Raw genomic sequence first — 23736 nt, 5'->3', positions numbered from 1 at the left:
TTCTGATATGATAATTAAACCCATAATTAATTCCTCCAGGACCCTTCAGTCATGGACAGAAGTCCTGCTAGGGAGTTTTTCTCCTGGCACCATGTGTCGATTGTTTGATTTGGGATGCGTCTAACTTTTTTCCTGCAGAACTCTGATGTGTTCCCTTTATTTCTTGCTTTTTTTCAGCATGCTGGAATACTCTCTGGACTTGCAGAATGTCAGTTTCTCAGCTGTTCGGACCGTCAGGGTACTCCGGCCGTTGAGAGCCATTAACAGAGTTCCTAGTAAGTAAAATCTCTTTTCTCCCCATTTTTTCTCTCCCCCTTGAAACTAGCTCATTATTTCTGACAATCTGGAAATAAGTGGGACATTTTACATCTTTTCCAAAATCCCATTTAACGCGCTTGCCTACATCTCTTGACCACGCTGACTGCTATTGTGACTCCCCTTATGTAGAGCCTGATACCAATGTGCTCTTTTTAATGAATAGTCCATCCATCTCAGCCATCTCCTCAAAAAAAGAGTGAATAATTAATCAAACAGACTGGTGAGGACTTGCTATTTTGTTTCCCTTGCTTGAACAGTGCTTCTGGAAAAGGGTCTCATGTGAATCACTTTATAGGAAAATTAAAAAATGAGTTTGGAGGCATCAAGGAGGTGTGATGAGAAAGAGAGGGTAGACTATTAGAAACAGCATGTGCTTCTCTCTGTGTACATGCTTGCACTAGTATGAAAGATGATGTAGAATAGGAGAGGAGAACCTGCAGCACTCCAGGTGTCGCTGGACTCCAGATCCCATCATCCCTGACTATTGCCCATGTTGGCTGCATACGATGGGAGTTGGAGTCCATTCACATCTGGAGGCCAACAGATTCCTTCCTAGGGCTGCCAGGTATAGCTTAGTTTAAGAGAATTACTCTTCTTTCAAATATAACAAGTCCTTGGACCATACTGGATTCCACTTATTTCAGTGTTCTGGAGTGTATGCTCAACCTATGGCTCCTTGCTGTATTATTGCACGCCTCCGAGCAGGTTCCAGGCACTTACCCAGGTTTCCTTTTTAATGAGGGACAGCAGAGACACTGGTGTCAACATATGGTTTATTTATATGTATGTGCAACCTGAGCCTATGATGGAGGGGCTCACACCATCCACACCCCAAGAAGGCCTTGCTTCTTCCATTGCCACAGCCTTGAATTCCAGCAAAAATCAGGCAGGGCTCTGCCTCGTAGGCTTCAGCCTGAATCCATCTCCTACCTCTCACACACCAACTCCACCTTTGATTTTCTAATGAAGAGGTGAAAGTACCCACTTGCTGTTTGGCTGTTTGGCCCAGAGGCACTTCCTTTGTTACTTTAACATCCCATACTTGGAGAACCATTCCTGAGAAACTTGTCTAGCTCTTCCAGCAATTTGAATCCTTGCTGGATCCAGGGACTGTGAATAAGGGACCCCCCCCCCCAAAAAAAATATTCACAACACTACTTTGCCCGATCCACATCTTCAGCAATGCTATGACAGCTTTTTGTCCTTCTCCAGCCAATGCTTTTCATATGATCCATTTTATCTGGGTATGTCAGTGTGAAACAAGGTTTCTTTGACCTTCCAGAAATAACAAGATGGGCTACATAGCTCACTTTCCTCTCGGCTCTCTGAAGAAAAGCGGAGAGAAGAATGAACTGAAATAATGATTTTAGGGAATTGGGGATTTTTGCACATACATTTTTATTTTTATTTTTAAATCTCAGCCTCTCTTCCTGGATTGTTGCTCTATTACTCTTCAGTGCTTCTTGCCAGGACTTTCTCCCCTCTAGATGGTGGGGATCTCAATCCTGGTCCCAAGCAGGGGACTTCCTTACATTTTCATTTCAGAATGCCTGACCTATTGCCATATATTGACATTTGTAAGGTGCTCTGGCAAAGGTGAAGGGCAGGTATAAACATTAAACTAAGGTATAGCCAGCTGACCATGTTTGAAATACTGTCTCATGTCTGCCCAACCCTCGCCATCAACAGGGATGATTGAATCTGCCAGTCATTTCCCCCTGAATTTCTCGTTTTTTCCAAACTTAATTTCAGGTTATTGTTTTCTTTAATAAAAAAAGATGCAAGTCTTTGAGTGCAATTCTCCTGACGTACACATTTTGGCAAGCAGTTTTTCCTAACATATAGCATTTTTGTATACACCAATCGGTGCATTTTTTTAATGTATGCTTTCTCCTTGCGAACTGCTTAGAGGCCTTTTGTCATGTAAGCACTCTATACATATTGTTAAATAAATAAATAAATAAATGTACTAAAATAATATATGCATTTTGTATACTTTATATTGTTTGAGAGCCGCATAATTCAGAGAAGTGAGAATTTTTGAAGGATAGCTGTTTTCAGTTTGCATATTTTTTCCGGGAATTTTGAATTAGACAGATTCACTTTAGAATGCACACTGAATTTAATTTATCCCCCATCTCTACCCATAATTAATCCTGAAAAATGATTTCAGGCTTTCGATGGTATGTGCATCTTGGTTTCTCTCTCTCTCTCTCTCTCTCTCTCTCTCTCTCTCTCTTGGACTCCCAAAGGTTGCTTGTGGTTCCTTGACAGCATGTTACTGGTCAAATAATTTAGGACATTATGAATTGCTCTTCTCTTATCTATATATCTTCCTAATAATTTCCAGATTATTATTTTTATAAAAAAAACAACAACCATAAAACTTAAAACAAGATGCTTTGTGCTAATGATATCAATACAGTAACAGCACCTAAATATTCTGAGGAAATTTCATTTGCATCTGAAGTCCAGTGTATCCAATTGACCAGAGTATCTAGATAAATTTGGGGTCTCAATCCTTCCCCTCTCTTTAACACTATGCATGAGTGCAAAGCTTTGTAGTGCAAAAGAAAGGACCCATCTTGTCAAATTAGCCAGTTACCTTGACAACATGAGGTACTCAGACTGTGATCCATCTGTCAGAAGCCGGAAATTCCTAGGCTCTATTTGCTTTTCTAATCCCATTAAATTAAACTTAATCTGGCAGGATGTTCCCTGTTGTTATTGTTGTCGCTTTTATCATTTTATAGCTCAAGTATCTTGCTCATAATTTTTTTCCCCACCTAGCAGAGCTGATGGATGGCTGAATTTATCTGCCACTGTCTAACTGTGGGTGTAATTCATTTAATGTGTTTGCAAATCCCGGGTAATTCATCTTCGCTCCTGTGCAGCAAAGCTAGGACCACACAGAAGCATAAGGAAGCAAGGCAAGGAACAAGTATGAATCAATAATAAACGCAGGGACCAAATACAAGACATTTAACAATAGGCTGGAGGTGCTGGTGGTGATGGGGTATATGTGAGTATATGGAAGGCAGGCTATTATTTTGTTATGGGAGGAAGCAAGTAAAAAAAAGGCGACCTGGTGACATAACAATGAAAAATTCTTGCTGAGGTATAAAGGTAAAAGAAATGGCTTTAAAGGTTTCTTTAAATAAGATCAATATGAACTGCGTTGTGGATGAAAGAGACAAGAAAGAAGAGAGAGAGAACAAAAAGAGATGGAGGATGAACAGAATATTACAGAGATGTCGGGTGAAATCTTTTTTTTTTTTTTTAGCAAATGTCAAGTTAAGTCGCCATCAATTTGTCTTTCTGTTACAGAACCGAATGTTCCTAATGTTGTACGAATTAACTGCCTTGTAAAGTTCTGCATGTTTGCAGGGAATGAATTAGGATGGGGAAGGAGATTTTAATTTATATTGTATTGCAATAGAAGGGAATAGGGTGGTTCTGAGCTTGCAAAAGGAGTGTAGAATGGCCAGGACGTATGAGAATCTAGGGTCGCTACCTTCCTTCCTGTGATTTTTACACTTCTGTGGCAGACAGAAATTCACAGGTGAATTTTCCAAGCAAAGAGAGATGAGGTGAAAGAGAAACTTTAACTGGTTAAACACTTTGCTGGTTGATGCTGAAGGAATAGGATAATTGCTAGAAGAAAGGTGGTCACTGCAGTTCAGCTGAAACATGAGAGGTGCAAGAAGTTCAGGAAGGGAAGTTGGGGGGGGGGACCCCTAGACTAGACATGCATATGTATGGCAACACAGAGGCAGGGTGTGTTACTCCATTGTGGTGAAAACCTAAATAGTTGACATTGTGCTGCCCTGTAATAGTAAAACTGCCACCCCAGAGATATTTTCTCACCCTGTCTAATGGTAGGGCTGGCCCCAGGTCTGCTTTACATGCTTCATTCCCAACAGCAGTAGGTGGTGTAGAAGAGCAGAGCTGGAGAGATGTCTTCCCCACACCAGTAGGGCAGGACAGCCATGAGTTTGAGATGGGGCAGATGCACTGATGGCTTTGCAACCGAGTCCCATCATATACTGGCTGCTAGTGAGTCTCAGCATGAAAATCGCTTCCACATGGCTGTGTTCTGTGCGGTGACTGTAATGGCTGAAAGCTGATTTTTATGTGACTTTCCCTCATCATGTGGAGACCTTCTGTGTTAGCGTTGCTCTCCCGCCATACAGTGCATCTGTAGATTGAAACATATGGCATAGGGCATTCAAACAGTCACTGTGCATAGTGACTTTTCTTGCCAACTTTCACATGGGCCTCAACTGAATTGCAATCCTTTGCTTTCTAAGAGGCCCAGAAGTTTGGTGGCATTGTACATATTCTAGGTTGGCATCACCCCCATCTTTCATATTCCAGGCGGCACCATTGGGTACTGTGGTCTGGTGCTGAAACCACCACCGTACCATCTATAGTTTCACAGTCACCGTGTTACGTGGGCCATGACAATATTTTCCATGAGTTTAGATTAGCTATTGAAGAATTTAGATTCCTGAGGGGAAATGCCATTTTCTCTGCAATGTGTGGTAGACAGTAAGATGGACTATAACCACTGCCAGGAATTAACATGGTACAGTAATAGGGGGAAAAATAAGGTTGGAACGGAGCTCACAGATGGCAAGTTTAACCCTTCTGCCTAGCTTTCGAAGCAAGAAGAACCCAACTTAGTAGGACTTCTCCCATTTAGTGGCTGCTTTCCCTTTGCTCCCTCAGGTATGCGCATCCTGGTCACGCTGCTTTTGGACACGCTTCCCATGTTGGGGAACGTTCTCCTCCTCTGCTTTTTTGTCTTCTTCATCTTTGGTATTGTTGGAGTCCAGCTTTGGGCAGGGCTGCTCAGGAACCGCTGCTTCCTTCCAGAAAACTTCAGTTTGTAAGTATGAATGAGGCACCTAAACGTTCTTAGGATATGCTTGCATAGGGGTTTTATATGTGCATGGTGGTGAGGCAAGGAGTTTCTTTAGATAAACATGCTAATCCCAGCAAGGTCTGAGGAGTCTGTGTCATGCTGCCGCTGTTTCCTCCATTCTGTTTGCTTGCCTTTGTGGGTGAACACTCAGTTTGCATATTATCACTTCAACTTTCTTGTTGTGGTATGTTTTTTTGGTGCAAGATTCATAGGTTCTTTTCCTAGTTTTCCTTCTTGGAGAGCAGGAATAGACAACATGTTGCCTTCCAGACTTTGACTCCTGTCATCCCTGACCATTGTTCATGCTGGCTGAGGTTGATGTGAGTTAGAAGTCACAACAACATAGGGAGGGCACCATTTTGGCTATACTTCTTAGCAACAGGATTTTTTAAGAGTAGCAACCCACACCCCACGCAAAGGTAATTCCATAAAAAATATAAGCAACTCACTATTAATAATGTTGGTACCTGTTAACAAAATACACCTTTGAAGTATATAGAGGCTGTCTTGTTGATTTATGATTGTTGTGATTTATGATTATCAGTACTGTGTCAGACATTATTAGTAGGCAATGTTCCCAAATAGTGAATGATGATAAGAAATACTTTCATGGCGCGTTAAGAATACATTTACATTGGACCTTAGCGTGTTCAAATGGTTACACCTTTGTTGAGCCTGATCCAAAAATCACACTGATGTCTCATTAATTTCAATGTTACTTATAGATTACTAACTTACTCTGAATTGGTGTGTTGATTTCCGTAGTGAATCTCAAGGCTGTTTTCAAGCAAGGAGAAGTGGGCTAGAGTGGGGAAAATGTAATGCATATTGGTAACTTTTGAACAGTCGAAGCAGGTTTGAACACAACATTCTGCTGATAATGCACAGGAAGTCCAGAATTTTCCAGGTGTTATGGAGCTGAACTTTCCAGTCTATTCCCCAGTTATGTTTTTAAGACGTAAGCAGCGTAAAGGTAGATCAGAAGTGGCTCTCAAAATAGTGCAGAAGTTAGGTGTGTACATGTGTGTACGCATGTGTTTTCCTGGCTCCCAAACTTGTGCAAGTCTTCTGTCGTTTTTTGTTTTTTGTTTGGCTTCCACTCCCTCTATCATAGAGAGCTGGGATTTCATTAACATGCAAAATCCCTCTAGGTAAATTGGCAATAAAGTAAATGAATTGCTGATCAATTCTGGGTATATCCAACACAGCAGCTACTGGTCTGAGTTTAATTGAACCAGAATGCCAGGATTTCAGCTAAGCTTCCTGTGGCATTAAAAGCAATACTTCAGGAATTAACCGGGCTGAACTCGCCTTAAATATAGCTCCACCAGCTTTTTGCAATGAGTCCTTGTGGCATCAGTGAAGTATCCATTTATTGAGGCAGGAGTATACTAATTCCCAACAAGTCAGCACTTACTTCCCTTTCCATATCAGGGCGAATGCATTGAATTGGCTTATTATCTCAATAGCATCTTCTGAAGTAATGTTCATTTCTAATGCCAGAAACTCGTGGTGCCTGCCATGCGAAGGGAAGTATTTAGAAAGGAACAGTAGCATTTTTAAAAAAGATATTCTGAATCCCAGTAAGGGTTTTTCACCATCTACTTCTAGTCTGAAAATCCCTGCCTAGTCAGTCCTTTTTAAATATCATTCATCTAAATTGACATTTGAGAATGCACAATGAAAATATTGAGAGTGGGGTGAGAAGACATCAATATATCACATTATAAAGCCCATTATTTACCTAACCCAATCCTGGGAGGGCATTAGTTGACTGAAAAAAATGGACAAGGTATAAACAAATCTATTTCTTTATTTTTAAGGGCAACACTAGTTTGAAAGCTGCAAGCTGTTGCGCCAATAGAACACACAAGATTTTAAAATGTAAACCCGTTAAAAGCAAGCTTAGATAGACCAGGCTGTTGCCTGCTTTCTTGCACCCTCTCTTCCCTACCTTTGCTACTGGGATGGTAAGAAAAGTTCATGAGCATCTTGACTAATGTTTATCCTGAGCACTTAAGGCTAGATTAGTAAGGGTCATGACTTTTGGCATTTTTCGCTCTTACTTAAATACTGTACAGTATTTCAATAACTATGCAAACCAGATTTATTATTATTATTTTCGTTTCCCTCAAATAACTTCAGTTGCTGTATGCAGTCCACAAGGGCATAATAATGGATGTACTAGAATCAGAAAATTTGGACCATTCATCCCAGTCTCTGATAGCTGATCCCCAGCAGTTTAGATGAAATTGTTCAAGAAAGAGCCATTTTGGAGTGATATGCTATTCATTATGAACTTCAAAATACCCACAGTTTAAAGACATCTGGAAAAATGAAATTGTACTCCCAGACAGTCAAAATGCCCTAACCCTCAATTAATTTGTGTAAAGGCTTTTTCTGAATCCAATTATCCTATTCACCCTTGTAACATCTTAGGGCCATGAGTTCCACAGGTTACCCTGTTAACTTTGTGAATGAGTACTTTCCTCTTACATTTTCCAGTCTGTTGCCCTTTAACACCACTATGCATCCCTCAGTTATATAGAAATAGGTTTCCTTCATTTCCCTACACACACACACACACACACACACACACACACACAGGCTGATACTGGGTATTTAACCTGCACTTTTCTGTTTCCTTTAAGCCCTTACACAATCGAGGTGGAACCCTACTACCAGACAGAGAATGAAGATGAAAGCCCTTTTATCTGCTCTCAGCCTCGAGAGAATGGGATGCGTTACTGTCGCGACATCCCAACAAGGAGGGAAGAAGGTCTGCAATGCACCTTGGACTATTATTCCTACAACGACACCACGAACACCTCTTGTGTCAACTGGAACCAGTATTACACAAACTGCTCTGCGGGGGAGCACAACCCTTTCAAAGGAGCAATCAATTTCGATAACATTGGATATGCATGGATTGCAATATTTCAGGTGAACAAAGGGACTCATCCGACTCCAAGCTTGCTGTATCAACAGGCTATCCTTCAGTGACAGGGAAAGCTAGGTCAACCTTTATTCTTGTCCCGAAGTAATTTTTTATATGCAAAGAATAATAATTTGTGGTTGAGAATCGCCAGTTGTTATTCTTCAGTTCTATCAAGCATGGGGTCGACACTTGTATGAAATGATTTTTTACTTTGGGGTTTTGTCATTCTGTAGTGATTTCATAGCCTTTGTGTTAAGAGATCTGACAGATGACCTAGTATAAGTAATAGCACTGGTGTATCTTCTTGAACATCCATAGATGCTTGCCCATGCTTCCTATCCTTGAGAGTCCTGCATCTGCTGGTACAAGCTAACTGATGCCTTCCTTTTCCTTTTCTCTTGCCTACAGGTCATCACTCTGGAGGGCTGGGTAGATATTATGTACTTTGTCATGGATGCTCATTCGTTCTACAACTTCATATATTTCATTCTCCTGATCATTGTGAGTTATCTCTCTAGTCTTCATGGCAACCAGAGGTGTTGCACTCAAGAGTTATAAGGGAAAGAAACATGGGGGGGGGGGCGGCAACAGAGGAAAGGAGAGTTATAAGCGGAGCCTGAGAGAGATGGTAGCCCATTAGCAAAGGATGCGTTCTAACTTTCCTCCCTGTGGCTCTTGTGTGTACAAGAGAGAGATGTGGCAAATGAGAGCACCGATTGACTAAAGTGATAGTGAAGGTCTACGGGTAGTAAGAAGAAAGTAATGGAAAGCAATGAGGCATGAGGTGTTTGTTGATTTGGAGCATAGCATACACATGGCATTCTGCTTCAAAAGGCATTTTGCAACATCTGAGGCCAGCATAAACATTATTTACATGATTCAGCCAAGGCTAAGTACTTTTGTCATATGATTTCAGTGACAGGAGTTAGCACATGTTTAACTCGTGTTGAAATCAGTGGAACAGAAAAATGCTTAACTTTAGCTGGGCGGTGCCCCAGATACACAGATACACCCCATAGTATTACAGGTGATAGCACACATGGATAAAGAACATTTATATGTTTATGAACCCTGGAACAATTTGTTCTGTTTTGATCAGAAACAGAGTGACTTGGGTCTTGGGCACTATAAACACACTTAGAGGTCAGCTTGCTAAGATCATTCTAGATTCCTTAGGCTGAGATGGATATTTAATCATACCTAAATGGCTGCAAGGTGCACTGACTTGCAGTCTCATAAGCATGTGGGGTATGAACAGATTGTATGTTTCCTTTCCTCCTTGATGGCAATGAAAGGGAAAATGAATCAGCATCTTCCTGCTGCTCAGGTGACATGCACGGATCGTATATCTGAAGGTATACGGTAGCCAGGAGAGGAGGCTAGTTACTAGGTCCTTTTCAAAGCTGAATGATGATCATGATCTCCTGAAAATGCAGCCTGATGAAAAGACTGTTTCAGAGTAAAATATCCAATCTTTTGCTGCAGACAGCTGCTGTTGTTGGGTTACAGCCTCTCCGCAATTCCAGTTAACAAAGCGGGAGATCTGTTTGCAAAGCTGCCAATCCTCTCTGCAAGGGAAAAATCTGTCCTGAAAAGTAAATGCATGGGAGAAAGAAATGCTACTTAATTGTGATAATAAGTAAGCGCTGACTACTGGGAAGCAAAAATTAGAGAAACCCTTCTAAGTCACAATAAATCTCCCTTCTGCTTTGAGCTCTTTGTGTCATCTGCGGAACTGAGGAGTGGGTGTCCCTGAGGTGAGGAAGCTTGAGAGTCTTTGACGTGGAAGGAAAGAAAAGAACAGGCCAGGGAATATCCACCCCGTGTGAGTCACACACAGAATGTGATGATGACTGCTCTTGACTGGGACGGGGTTTGGGGCTATGTTTTGTATTACATGACACTAGCCTTTGTTGTCAGCTGCTTCCCATATTGTGATTTTTAGACACAGGTGCACTTCCTGAGTGACTCCTGAGGCTGAGAACATCAGTGTAGTTTCGTATACATAAGCACACCACCTCTGGATAACAGAGCTGTAGACTTACAAAAGGACACAGCTTGGATCGGTGTCAGGAGTTGGTATTATTGGGCAGTTGCCAAGGCCTGTAGCCTAGCAAAGGGCTCTCTGATGGCCCCTGCAACACCTTCACCCTGTGTCTGCTTTCTGGTGTCACTATCCTCTGTTCACCTGCCCTCACCAAGTGTAGGAACAGTTACAAGAGGGAAGAGGAGGAGGAGCAACCTCCGCTTGCTTTAACCTCTCCTCTGTGTAATGGAGCGGTCTGGACCCAGAAGCAGTGTGGGGAAGCAAATGAGCAGTGCAGGCAGGCAGTCATGGAGGCAGGAACCAGTTAGTCAAGGGGACCAGTTATTCATGACTTCAACTCTCATTGAAATCAAAGGGAATCAACTTAAATCTGGATCCAGCCCTATAAGTTTGTCCCCTTGTTAGTCCCTGTAAGCTTTCCTTTCAGGAACGGATGACCAGACCCCACACCAGATTTTTCTGTGCCTTCAGACCATAGTATTGAGGGCAGATGATTAAGAGATTTGGTGTCAGAGTTTTGTTTTTCATTGTGTGATGAGATAATACTTGTTTGGTCTTTTTAAGTTGGTTTTGAATAGAGCAGAGTGTCGCTTGAAATTTCCCACTATTTGCATACTGATGGGGGGGAGAGAGAGAAGGGGACCATTTTTCCAAGGGGACAAGTTTTCCAACAGTTTCTTGGAGTTTCCCATTAACACTGGCTCTGCCACTGTTGGACCACATGACCTAGTGTTGTATCAGGGCAATGGTGGTGGTTTGCTGGGGTGGTGGACGTAGGAATAGTGGATGCCACCAAAATAAATGGTGGTGGGAAATTCCATGAAGTGGTTCTCTTTTACTAGGGGGTTCATTAAAAGAAAATATCTTAGAAATGTTCCTGGGGAGGCAGGGGGGAGGGAGTCTTCAGAGAAACGCTAGCTCAGCTCTAGTTTTGAAGATATTTTTTTTAATGACTAGTTCTCTCTCAGACACACTTGCTTCAGGCTTCCTCACTGGGTGTAGGAATACTGACACATCCCTCCTTCCATTACAGGTGGGCTCTTTCTTCATGATAAACCTCTGCTTAGTGGTCATAGCAACTCAGTTCTCGGAGACTAAGCAGCGGGAGAGCCAGCTGATGAAGGAACAGCGAATCCGCTACCTCTCCAATGCTAGCACTCTGGCCAGCTTCTCAGAGCCAGGGAGCTGCTATGACGAACTCCTCAAATATCTCGTCTACGTCCTCCGTAAGGCCAGCAAGCAACTGGTGGAGGTCTACCGAACCACAGGGGTGAGGATGGGGTTTCTCTCCAGCCCGGTTAGCAAGAGCAGTGCAGAGCGGCAGCCGTGCAAACACCGGCCGCGGAAAAGGTCCTCGGTGCATCATCTCATTCACCACCACCATCACCACCACCACCACTATCACCTGGGCAATGGAAGCCTTCAGGCACCGCGTGCCAGCCCTGAAATCAGCGACGTCGAAACCAGCTCGCTTCACAATGGTGCAAATAGGCTGATGCTCCCTCCAACAGCCAATCCTCACCCCACGGCCAGCAACGCTGAGTCCGTTCACAGCATCTACCATGCAGACTGTCATTTTGAACCCATTCACTGCAGATCATCTCTCCCGCCTCAGCCTGGTCTCAGCTTACCGGGGCCAGAGGTGCTTCCCAGGACTGTGGTTGGCAGCAAGGTCTACCCTACTGTACACCCAAGTAACTCCCATGAACTGCTGAAAGAAAAAGGTTTAGCAGAGCCCACGTTGAACCCTGGGGCCAGCACCCTGATGAACCTTAATATCCCCCCGGGACCGTATAGTCCAATGCAGAAGCTACTGGAGACACAGAGCACTGGTAAGTGTTTGGGTAGAGTGTCAGCCACTAAGATATCACCTAGATGGAAGGCAAAGCCGCTGTTCATCCCTAACTTACCTTTCCAGGCAGGGCTGCCCAGTGGCGTAGCGTGGATTGTCAGCACCCGGGGCAAGGCAAGTAATTTGCACCCCCTAATCTGTGGATTTGCGCCCCCTAACCCTAACCCCCAGATGTTGCTCCCGGTGCAGCCGGCCCCCTCTGCACCCCCCCATGCTACGCCACTGGGGCTGCCATTGATTAGGGTCAGGTGAGATTCAGGATGATTCGGGTTGTCCTCAGTTCAGAACTCAGACAGCAGTTAGTTTATAAGGTTCTAACAAAACCCGTTCATCGGAAATAATTCGTTTTGGGTGTGTCGATTACCTCCTCCCAACCTGCCCCACTGGAAAACATGAAATGGGGGCAGAGAATGAAAAGATAGAGCTTTATTTTTTCAAATTGGTTGTAACAAAGTAGCATGTTAAGCAAATTTGTGTTGATAGCAAGTCAGCTGTTCTGTGCCCCTCAGTAAGATGGAGAGAAAAATGAATGTTATGAAGAAAGCATTCCAGACCTGACCCACCTGCTCTAAGTCAGCAGTCTTCAGCCTTTTCAGACGAGGGACCCACCTTTAACCCAAATATTCATTTGAGGACCTTCTTAATTAATTTTTAACCACATATTTGTATGGGGGCCATGCTGCTGTTACGACCCACCTAAAACCAGGCCCTAAGCCACCAGTTAAAGACCAGTGCTCTAAACATCGTTCTCTGGGCCTATGTGTTAGAGACAGAAGTGCTGTTTCCACACTTTCTCCATCTGCAGGACACATTATGTCAAGGTGGTGACTGGTAGGCCGCCTATTTAGTTGGAGCAGTCATTCCATCATTCTGAGAGTTGCCGTTGCCTTAATATTTGTCTAAAAGCAATGAGAGAGGAAAGCAAGAACTTTGTTCATGTATGTATGCTGGCTGGGACCGATGGTTACTGGAGTCCAACAACACCTGTAGGCTACAGGCTCCCGATCCCTGATGCATGTCATTGCAAATGTGCAAATATTCAGGGCTTTGTACTCAGAAAGTGAATTTGTTTTTGCATCTGTTTCCTGCCTATGTCCATTTTCTTTCATAACAGTGAAGAACAGTCTGATGACTTGGTCATTCTTCCTTAACTTCTTAGGAAGGTGACCTCTTAGGCTGCAGTCTTAAGCACACTTACCTGGGAGTGCACTGCAGCCAACCCAACTGAACACAGTGGGACTTGCTTTCAAACAAGCGTGCATAGGATCAGGCTGCACATTATGTAACTTGTAAGAGCTGCTCTATCTGAACATGATGTGTTTTGGTAGACAGCCACACACCTGTGAGTATATATGCAGATGTGTATGATGCTTTCCCCTTTAACACATGAGCAGAACATGATGTTTGTCATTTTGTTGTTGTTTAGTCGTTTAGTCGTGTCCGACTCTTCGTGACCCCATGGACCAGAGCATGCCAGGCACTTCTGTCTTCCACTGCCTCCCACAGTTTGGTCAAACTCATGCTGGTAGCTTCGAGAACACTGTCCAACCATCTCGTCCTCTGTCGTCCCCTTCTCCTTGTGCCCTCCATCTTTCCCAACATCAGGCTCTTTTCCAGGGAGTCTTCTCTTCTCATGAGGTAGCCAAAGTATTGGAGCCTCAGCTTCATGATCTGTCCTTCCAGTGAGCACTCAGGGCTGATTTCCTTAAGAATGGATAGGTTTGATCTTCTTGCAGTCCATGGGACTCTCAAGAGTCTCCTCCAGCACCATAATTCAAAAGCATCAATTCTTCAGCGATCAGCCTTCTTTATGGTCCAGCTCTCACTTCCATACATCACTACTGGGAAAACCATAGCATTTACTATACGGACCTTTGTTGGCAAGGTGATGTATCTACTTTTTAATGTTTGTCATTAGAGAGGTCCATAAGAAAAACTGTCTGGATGTGATGCAGTGTAGGGCCAGGTAGCCAAAATCTTATTATCTGCCTTATATCGGCCATGGGAGTTTCCCCTGCTGGCTTCGAAATGAGAGAGACATTACAACCGGGTCAGAGGTGCATTCTGGAGCCAAACTCTTCATTCCACCATAGCCAGCACAAACGGGAGACTCTTTGTATCTTTGTCGTCTGGTGGAGTACCATCTGTCAGCTGGCCTCAGCCATTGCGAGAAATGATTTGAGAATGGTATGTTTAGGGGGAAGTTGTTAATGCTGAAGTATCAGCAAACAGCAGGAACACCCAAGCAGCTTGCTGGCTGCAGTGCTTGTCTCTAATTACAGCTCCTAATATTCCAGGTGCCAGAAGAGCTGATTGCTTTTTGTTTTAACTTAATAGCCAAATGTGTAATGAGGTGACTGTGAACTCTTGGTAGTGGACAGCTGTCACTCATTTTTTCCTTTCTTTTTTCATCTTCAAAGTTAGTTAGCAGACATTCGTGGCTTAGGAATTGTTGTTTAGTCGTTTAGTCGTGTCCGACTCTTCGTGACCCCATGGACAAGAGCACACCTGTCTTCCACTGCCTGCCGCAGTTTGGTCAAACTCATGTTAGTAGCTTCGAGAACACTGTCCAACCATCTCGTCCTCTGTCGTCCCTTTCTCCTTGTGCCCTCCATCTTTCCCAACATCAGGGTCTTTCCCAGGGAGTCTTCTCTTCTCATGAGGTGGCTAGAGTATTGGAGCCTCAGCTTCAGGATCTGTCCTTCCAATAAATTAGGGTGTGGAAATGAGCAGTATCATGGATTTTCTTCTTTTGTATAGTTGATAAAGTGAAGAAATTCAGAGAATATTACACACACACACACCCAAGTATCCTATCTGCTCTTAAGTCATGAGCTTAAGGAGGTGAGATATAATAGGATAAACTGTGTCAACTGTGTGTGTGTGTGTGTGCATGTCCTATAGCTATATATAGGCTGAGTCTTTTAAAAGAGGCCCCGTGGAACATGTGTACTCTGTATCCATGGGGGCTCTTTTAAAGGACTCACCCTGTATATATAAACACATAAATGTTTCAGTGTCTTTACCTCCTCCTCTCAGCTTTAGAGTATGAAAAACGAAAGGCTGTCTTAAATCAGCATATCACAAAACATAGAGCATGCTGTGTTGTTATGAAGGGTGTTGGGTTGCAGTGATGAGAGCTGACAGTTCTGACCTCGTAGGTCTTGCTCCATAGAGAAATACTTGCCCAGTTTATATGTACACCACTGAAGCTTCTGTTTGAAGAAAACGCAACAGAAATTAAGTTGGAGAGCATTTTTAAGTTTCAACATTTTGAGGAGTTTCCAGACTCCTCTTGCAGAAATGTATTTTGGAAGATGCTTTTCAAAAATAGTGATCCTATGGGAAAATGGTGTCCAGACCACTGGGAGGAATTTAACATCATACTCTTATGATTGTTACATCAGTGCAAGAATTCTGCTTGCCGGGTGCAATGATCTTTCCTTCTCCTAGCCCTGTGCTCTCTTCTCAGTTGTTCTCCCAAACCTCCAGACCAGATCTGGGGGAAATTTGGTGGTGCATGGGGGGAGGAGAGGAGGCGAGCCCTGTTGTGTTAGTGTGAGCCCCTGCACAGGCTTCTGCTAGCACGCTGGGTTAGTTGAAACTGGGCCATCATCTTTGGCAGCTCATATGACGCACACACTTCACTGTGATACCTAAATTCTACAATGTAATCCTGCTATTTGTGCTGAATCAGACTGAGACACCTAAAGCTTCCCCATAGGTAGGATGGTAGCCATTCATGGGTCTCTTGTTATGTGTTGCATGAGTTGCTTCTGAATTCTGACCGATGGAGATTTTTAAAGAAGCAACAGAACAGGCCTAATTTCTGCACAAAGCTTCTTTCAAATGAAACCTTGCCTGCATTCATTATAATAGCTTACTGGCTGGTGCATGTTTCCTCGCTAGTGGCGGAACCCCAGGATGTAAGCAGAAGTGACAGCAAACACATTGCCTGCAAGTGAAATTGTGTCTGGTAGTTCCCCTACCTGTAATATCTAGCAGAACTTAACTTGTGTCACAGCCCTCCAAATCATTAGCTGACAATTGCTGGGGAGGGAATGACAGGGAAACAAGGTCCCTTGGGATCTCATACCTGGCAGCGAGTTCTAGAAGCTATGGAAGAGGAAGGAGAAACTGGAATGTAGCTCCTTTTTCAGTTGCAGCATATATGCAGACTTGATCTAGTTTTCTCAACAGAGACTGTTTAAGCCATTTCTGAAAGGGCCACTCTGGCTCATTTGAAGTCCCACTTCTGTGTTTTCCCATCCTCCCACCTCTTGCTCTCTTTGACTTGTGCCCTTCAATTCTCTTCTCATTAAATTGGGACTGACCTTTCTGACAACAGTGCTGGAGAATGCAGGGGGCAGGCTTAGCATCAAAAATCACCAGGTTTTTAGAATCTAATGTATCCTCCCTCTTATCAATCTCTTAGTAAGGGTCTTGATTCAGGTTCAGTAGATAGTCAAGAATTATGGTTCAAATGTTGTTCTAGCCATGGTAAAAGTTATACACACATACTGTTTTTGCATTGGTTGGAGATAACCACTCAAGCGGGGCAGAGGTTCTCCTCTTACATCTGGTGTGAAATTATTGAACTTACAAAAACTGCAGTTGGACACCAACATTGTTCGGCTGCTCCAGAAAGAGATTTCCAAGATTTTTAGTGAAATAACAGAGGGTATGGTTTTCTTTGTCCTTGTTTCAGGTGCTTGTCAAAGTTCCTGCAAGATTTCCAGCCAGTCTGGGAAACCCAACAATACTTGCAACCCAGATAGTTGTCCATACTGCATGAAGACCTTGGCTAACGATCCAGAGCTGGTGGACAATGAAGTGGGAGATTCTGACAGCGACGGGGTATATGAGTTTACTCAGGACGCTCACTACAGTGATCAGAGGGACCCTCAGCGTTGGAAAGCCCGGGGAAGAAACACCTTAAAATTCCTAGCCTTCTGGAAGGTGGTTTGTGAGACGTTTCGGAAGATTGTAGATAGCAAGTACTTTGGCCGTGGGATCATGATAGCTATCCTGATCAATACCCTCAGCATGGGGATTGAGTATCACGAGCAGGTAAGCAGAGCCCTCTGTACTTTAGTAGTTATAGTTAGACTCTCCCTGCAGCCACAGCACCCCAAATGCTGGCCTCATTAGCTCCATCCTGGTTCTGCTCTTAGCCCCTTGAGTGGGATTTCGTACCACACAGCATCGATTCATGCTGACCTCTTACTTTCATGCCTTGCTCTGTTTAGCTGTGTTTGTTCTGGTCTGTTGTTAAATGAAGCTCTGAAGCTCTGCAAGGGCAACAAAGCTGCAGATCTTGGGGGAGCACTTCTGGTTGTGCTACTTAGTGTGGAGAACTGCACACTGGTGAATGGAGTTCAGTGACACTTGTTGGTCTGAGGATGTAAGCAAGTGAAGCCGTCTTTACAATGCTTTGTCTCTCTCTCTTTCTTTTTTTGCATTTTCACAGTAATTCTCCAAAAGCCACAAGACTATTTGCTTACCTCAATAAATCATTTACATTTGATTTTATAATAGCTAACTTGCAAACAACATGTCATGAAATATGCAAGCTGTTTCGTGAAATAAGTACTGTAATTGCATGCTTGGTGGTGTTTTGTGTTTTTTAATGCAGGCTTCCCCATACAATTTGGGTTATGGTGTATTCCAATACTTAGACATGATTTTGCTCCAGTCAGTCATATCGTGGGGTGCCCTTTATTTAGAAATGTGTCTGCTTGGTGCACAGTTGATGTGACCAAACTAAAAATGCCAGCACTGATTACATTCTCTTACTGGCAAGTGGTACATGGTTGTTCTGTACAGTTGCTGATTTAAGACCTACTCCAGTTCCCATAGGTCAGTGTTGTTGTTCAGTGTCAAAGGGTCGATCAAATACTTTGGCTTCTAGTTCTGTGAAACCCAACTTTCCCCCTGAAACATCAGGTTGACTTTGTCCCCCACTTCCCATACAGAGTCCTAAATTCTTGTCATTCCATTTAATTTCAGAGGTCATGGAAAATATTTCAAATATGTTTTTCAACATAATATAAAAAAGGAATAAAGTCTCATAAGGTGGTTAGAGACATCACTGACCTGGTGGCATCTTCATAAAGAGCTCCACCCCTAGTGATGTCAGTGTCACTCCTCCCATATGGAGCTCTCTGTCCCACCTAATGAAAGCATGGGCAGGTGGGGTTCCTGCAGGTTATATTCTCATCAACAGTAATCCAAGGAAAGCCCCCCAACAGAGCATTCAGGAGAGGAGGAGTGGTTTTGCTGGCCTGGAATCCAATGTATCCTGAGCTGGGTACACGGCTGACACTTGACGACATTCCACCCAATCCAGCATTGGGACCGATCACTGCACCTGCTCCAGACTCTTCTCGCACTGAGCAGAGTTTCCTCTGCTACTATCTTATGCCTCAGCCAGCATAAGCAGTGGGGTTGCAAATGCAGCAGTGGCTACGCTGATCAGGCACACCTTGGTTAGGATTACTCTGCCCCTTGGAAGCAAGTTGCATTGAACGTACTAAACATAATTGAATCTATTAAACAAGCTGTCCTTCAGATGTGCTCATTTTTCTTCTTTTCTAGCTCCCCCTTCCCTATTGGCATAGTCGCTTACTGTTTAATGCAGTTGCTTTACTTCTCGTTTTGTAGCTCCCTGTGTCAGAATAGTAGCTGCAAACCAAATTCTGCAGGTATAATTGTAGATCCTAGTGCCATCCTGGTGTATTAATGCATCAGTGGTTGTACATTATAGTGGCTGAGGCCCCTTTGGTGTGCTAAATGTGTCCTTTCAAGCAAGCATGTTTTCTGAAATCTTAATCCAATGTGGCTGATTAACCTTTGTTTTCGTTATGCCTTAAATGGAAAGGCACACTTAGGTCCTCTTAGGATCTGTCACATGCTGTTTGACCTTCCTTTCTTGACCTTACTCAAAATTTGTCTCCATAGCTGAAATAAGGATTGATGGATTGCTTTTGAAATTCGTTATTCTTTTAATAATAGTACCAAGTGGATCATTCCTTTGGAGTCTGGAGGGGAAACTAGAAAAATTGATGCAAAGTTCACATTCTTCATTTTTGATAGTTTGAATCACAGAGGGAAATGTCATCTCTGTCTAATTCAGGTATTGCTTCCTGTGATGAGGAGACAACCTTAGCAGTTCCTCTGCCCTTCCCATTACCCCTCTTACCATAACAGAAAACCCACCAAGGGCGAGCAAGAGAAGCAATCATGTTGCCTGGTGTGCTTTTCTCATGGTGATTAAAAAATAAACTATCTTTGGGAACACCCACGGGAAAGAGTTTGCCACCTGGAAAGGGTGGGGAGCATGTGGTCCTCCTGATGTTGTTGGACTGCAACCCTCACTGCTCAACTGACATTGGTCATGCTGGGAAGGGTTGTTGGGAGTTGGAGTCCAACAGCACTTTCAGCATACCAGGCTGGGGAAAGGTTACAGTTGATTAGAAAGAAAGGTGGGTCTGCTAGGCAGTAGAACCTGTAGCACCAGTGTCCCTAGGAATATAGAATCATAGAACTGTAGAGGTGTAAGGGACTCAGAAGGTCATCAACTCCCTGCAATGCAGGAATCTCAGCTAAAGCATCCTTCTCAGATAGCCATCCAACATCTTAAAAGCCTCCAAGGAAGGAGAGTCTACAACCTCCCGAGGGAAACTGTTCCACTGTCAGACAGCTCTTACTGTCAGAAAGCTTTTCTGTGTGTTTAGTTGGAATCTCCTTTCTTGTAACTTGAAGCCATTGGTTCACATCCTACCCTCCAGGTCAGGAGAAAACAAGCCTGCTCCCTCTTCCATGTGACAGCCTTTAAGATATTTTGAAGATGGCTATCATACCTTCTCTCAGTCTCCTCTTTTCCAGGCTAAACATACCCAGCTCATTCAAGCGCTCCTCATAAGGATTTGTTTCCAGGCCCTTGATCACCCTGGTTGCCCTCATCTGCACACGTTCCAGCTTGGCAACATCCTTCTTAAATTGGGGTGCCCAGAATTGGACACGGTATTCCAGTTGTGGTCTGACCAAAGCAAAATAGAGTAGGACTGTTGCCTTATAGATAGAAGGTTCTTATGTGATGCACTCAGAGGGGCTTAAAAGATGTCACAGCTGGAAAAACCTGGGACTGGGGTAGAAAGTGATGTAAGTGAGTACTCTGGGTTTCAGTGTGCTATCTTCTTTTTCTTTTCTTTTTAAGAAAAGATTAGAGAATCCAATGTCCTATTTCCCTCCGCTCCCGCTCCCCTCAATATTGGAGTGAATAGCAAATGTTGAATCCTGCTTTTATTAATTCATCTGATTAAAGCGGCAGGAGAGAATAAGGAGATGTTTTTCTGTAAACTCCTGAGGCTTACAGTTTGCAGTTTCATAATCTGACAGTTATGAGATAGGGAATTAGAACTGAGAATTGATAGCTCTGGTCCTTCTGCTGAGATTATAAATGGTGAATGTGACCTTTCCCCCCCCTCAAAAAAAAACCCCTTAAGAACAAACAAATCAATGTCACCAAATGTATCTGCATGGATAGGTTGTTTAAAAAGAAATGAAGGACCTTATGAGCAATTGACTTTATTAGTTTTTATATTAGGCTCTTTTGCCTAATATAGAACACAGGTATTTCCATACACACTGAACCCTGGCTTTGTCAGTTCTATGAAGTGGAATAATTTGGTATCAGAAATGTTGATATTGTTATAAGTTTGGGGGGGGAGCAAGACTCCCCTAAATTCCTGGAACTAGGGAAAAAGTTAGAAATTAACCAACCCCCCTGAATCTCCATATGCAGCAGGGATTAATGTGGGTGCCTGCCATAACTCAGAGGGGAGATGGTTCCACAGAGATAGTGTCACAATGGAAAAGGCCATATCCCTGGTAATTGCAAGATGAACCTTTCAAGGCAGCAGCACAGCCATGTGGGCCTCTAGCTGACCTCAGTGATGGTGTCAGATGATGTGGGAGAAGATTTTCCTTAAAATAGCCTGCTCCCGAGAGCTTGAGAGCTTTAGCAGCATATTGGGAGCCGGTATAGCAACACATGTAAGAGAGATGTTAACATGTGCATGAAAAGGTGCTCCGGGAAGCAATCTAGCTGCAACATTCTGCACCAGCTGCAGCTGCTGCACTAGCTATAAGACCAGCCCCACAGAGAGTGTATTACAGTCATCCAGCCTTGAGTTTCCCTATGCATGAGTCCAAGGGGTGAGGCTCTCCCTGGCCGGACACATTTGTAGCTGGAGAACCAGCCAAAAGTAGTTGCTGTGCCCACTTGGGCCTCCAGTGAGAAAGGTAGATCTAAGAACATCCTCAGGGGTGCATACACATACCCGCACCCCAAGCTGCGCACTTGCTCCTTCAAGTGGAGGGCGGGCAGCTATGAAATTCCCAGACCCAGGAGCCACCAAACCACAGGACTTCTGTCTTTTCAGGATTCAGTCTCCTGTTTATTTTCCCTCCTCCAACCTACCACTTCATCCAGAAACTAGTCCAGGATATGCTAATAGAGAAATGGAGCTGGATATCATCACTATACTGATGACACAGTGCTCCAAATCCAGCGATGACCATTCCTAATGGCCTTAAAGAGCATTGGGGACAAGATTGCAGCTAATGCCAGGGAGGCTAAGTATACCCAGTGCTTCTCTCTAGATATGGCCCTGTAAGTAGGAGCAGAATTCCCCACTCCCAACTTCTTTGGATGAGGTCACCCTGTAATCACGCTTGGGTTAAGGGACTCTGACACTAGTTCCTCCTTCAAACTCTCTCACAAGAACAAAGAGAGCGGGAGAGAGCAGTGTAAAGTTTAGAGTCCCCATTAAATGCTCATGATAACCAATTCTTTCTCTATGTTAAAACAAAATTGGACTTAACAGCTTGGGGAAGTTTTGCCCATTATTTCTGAATATGCGTTCCTAATGAGTCATTCTCATGAACATCATACTTAAAAAAATTAAAAGCAGAAATCTCAGCACATTCATTTTAATGAAAACCAGCTCTTCTTTAGAAAGAAGGAGCTGTCATAATTTCTTAAAGCATCATATATGTCACCCTTAACCAGGTTTCCATAATAATGAGAAACTGGAAGCTTTGTTATTAATAGAAATAAGTGGCACACATCCCTCACATATTAGATTTACAGTCTGTTTTTAAAAATGGGGTTGTAACATACTGAAATTTTTTTAAGGGCCATGCTAGCAGAAGGAGATGTGAATGGATACAACTGCAATCCCAGGCCCATCCTGTGAAGATTAATGGTACACTGTACATCATCTAGTACTGTACATAAAATTAGTATCACTGTTATCCCAGTGCTGACACATCAGTTCACATCATGTTCAACTGCTTTGCTACCCCAAGAGATTAAGGAACTTGACCCTTGACCCCTACCAATTATGAGCAGAAGACACCCCCCCACACACATGCTGGAAATAAGTTGATCTGAAGACACAGTTATCACAGCCAGAGCAAAAGTTAGTCTTCTGTAGTAGCCTAAGAATTAGCTGAAACATTATTGAGTGCATAGCAAAGATCCCATCAGGGCAGGCTGAGTGGTAATAGCAAACAACTGTAAAAGCAGCAAAGAAACAAGTTTCTTCCCATTTAATCATAAATAACCAAGCAAAGAGATAAGTAGGGTCATGAAGGAGCAGCCTACGATCGTTGGGGGAATGAGAGCAACCATGGTTTGATTGTGGGGAAGGGGAGTAAAAGACATGAATAGAGGGTCTAAGAAAATAAAGCAGAGCAAAACAAATGTGTGTGAGAGTGTGTACGAAACATTGAGTTTTGAGAATTTCTGAAGACAATCGAAGCAGAAGAAAGCAGATTCAAAGGCAAATATGTGATCTGGTGGGCAAAACCTGTTGGTTGATTTATTTATTTTATATATTTAACGTATCACTTACCGTATTTTTCACCCTGTAGGACGCACTTTTTCCCCTCCAAAAATGAAGGGGAAATCTGGGTGCGTCCTGTGGGGCGAATGCAGGCTTTCGCTGAAGCTGGGAGAGCGAGAGGAGTCGGTGCGCACTGACCCCTCTCACTCTCCAGGCTTCAGGAACACATCCGCAGCCTAGGCAGCCCTGCGGGAGTTCCCGCAGGGCTCCCTACGCTGCGGATAGCAACCTTCCGCCCAGCGCGAGAGACACCCTGAAGCAGAGCGCCTCGCACGCCGGACAGACATCGGCCAGCCCCACAAGCTCGGGGGACAGCAAGGAGGCGCAGCGCCGCCAGCCCGCTGTTCCTTGACCTGGTTTGGTTTCCCCGACCTGGTTTGGGGGGGGAAATAAAGGGGGGAAATTTCCCTTTATTTCCCCCCCAAAAAACTAGGTGCATCCTATGGGACGGAGCGTCCTATGGGACGAAAAATACGGTATACTAAGACAGTCTCTAAGCAGATTACAAAATAACAAATAGGGTATATAAATGAAACTGGAAACCTACATATAATACAATGAAATAGAAAATAGGGATGCCGTGTTTCAAAAAGTAAGAACCAGGACACCCCAAAAGCCCGCAGGTTGTTGAGCTTTTTTTAGGAAAATAATCTGAACTTTCAGAAATTCCCCCCAATGTCAATTTCCACCTTTGAAATCCTGGTAATGTTCGGACATATGGCAGCCCTAGAATACAAGCTA

General features: G+C 43.6%; 1 protein-coding gene across 20 annotated transcripts in view; it reads left to right on the top strand.

The window, feature by feature from the left end:
* CACNA1G (calcium voltage-gated channel subunit alpha1 G) overlaps positions 1-23736 on the top strand; it is a 331728-nt gene that overhangs the window by 179518 nt on the left and 128474 nt on the right. For all 20 annotated transcript variants that reach the window (XM_083487104.1, XM_083487100.1, XM_083487098.1 and 17 more), the window contains exons 4-9: positions 178-275; positions 5050-5209; positions 7897-8188; positions 8592-8684; positions 11264-12062; positions 16791-17152. In XM_083487104.1, the coding sequence (XP_083343230.1) occupies positions 178-275; positions 5050-5209; positions 7897-8188; positions 8592-8684; positions 11264-12062; positions 16791-17152 (1804 nt within the window). The remainder of the gene's footprint in view (positions 1-177; positions 276-5049; positions 5210-7896; positions 8189-8591; positions 8685-11263; positions 12063-16790; positions 17153-23736) is intronic.

Source organism: Podarcis liolepis (assembly GCF_965112155.1).
Source record: "Podarcis liolepis genome assembly, chromosome: 2".
NCBI classification, from domain to species: domain Eukaryota; kingdom Metazoa; phylum Chordata; class Lepidosauria; order Squamata; family Lacertidae; genus Podarcis; species Podarcis liolepis.
The sequence above is the reverse complement of the archived record's forward strand: the minus strand, read 5'-3'. Positions and strand labels throughout refer to the sequence as shown.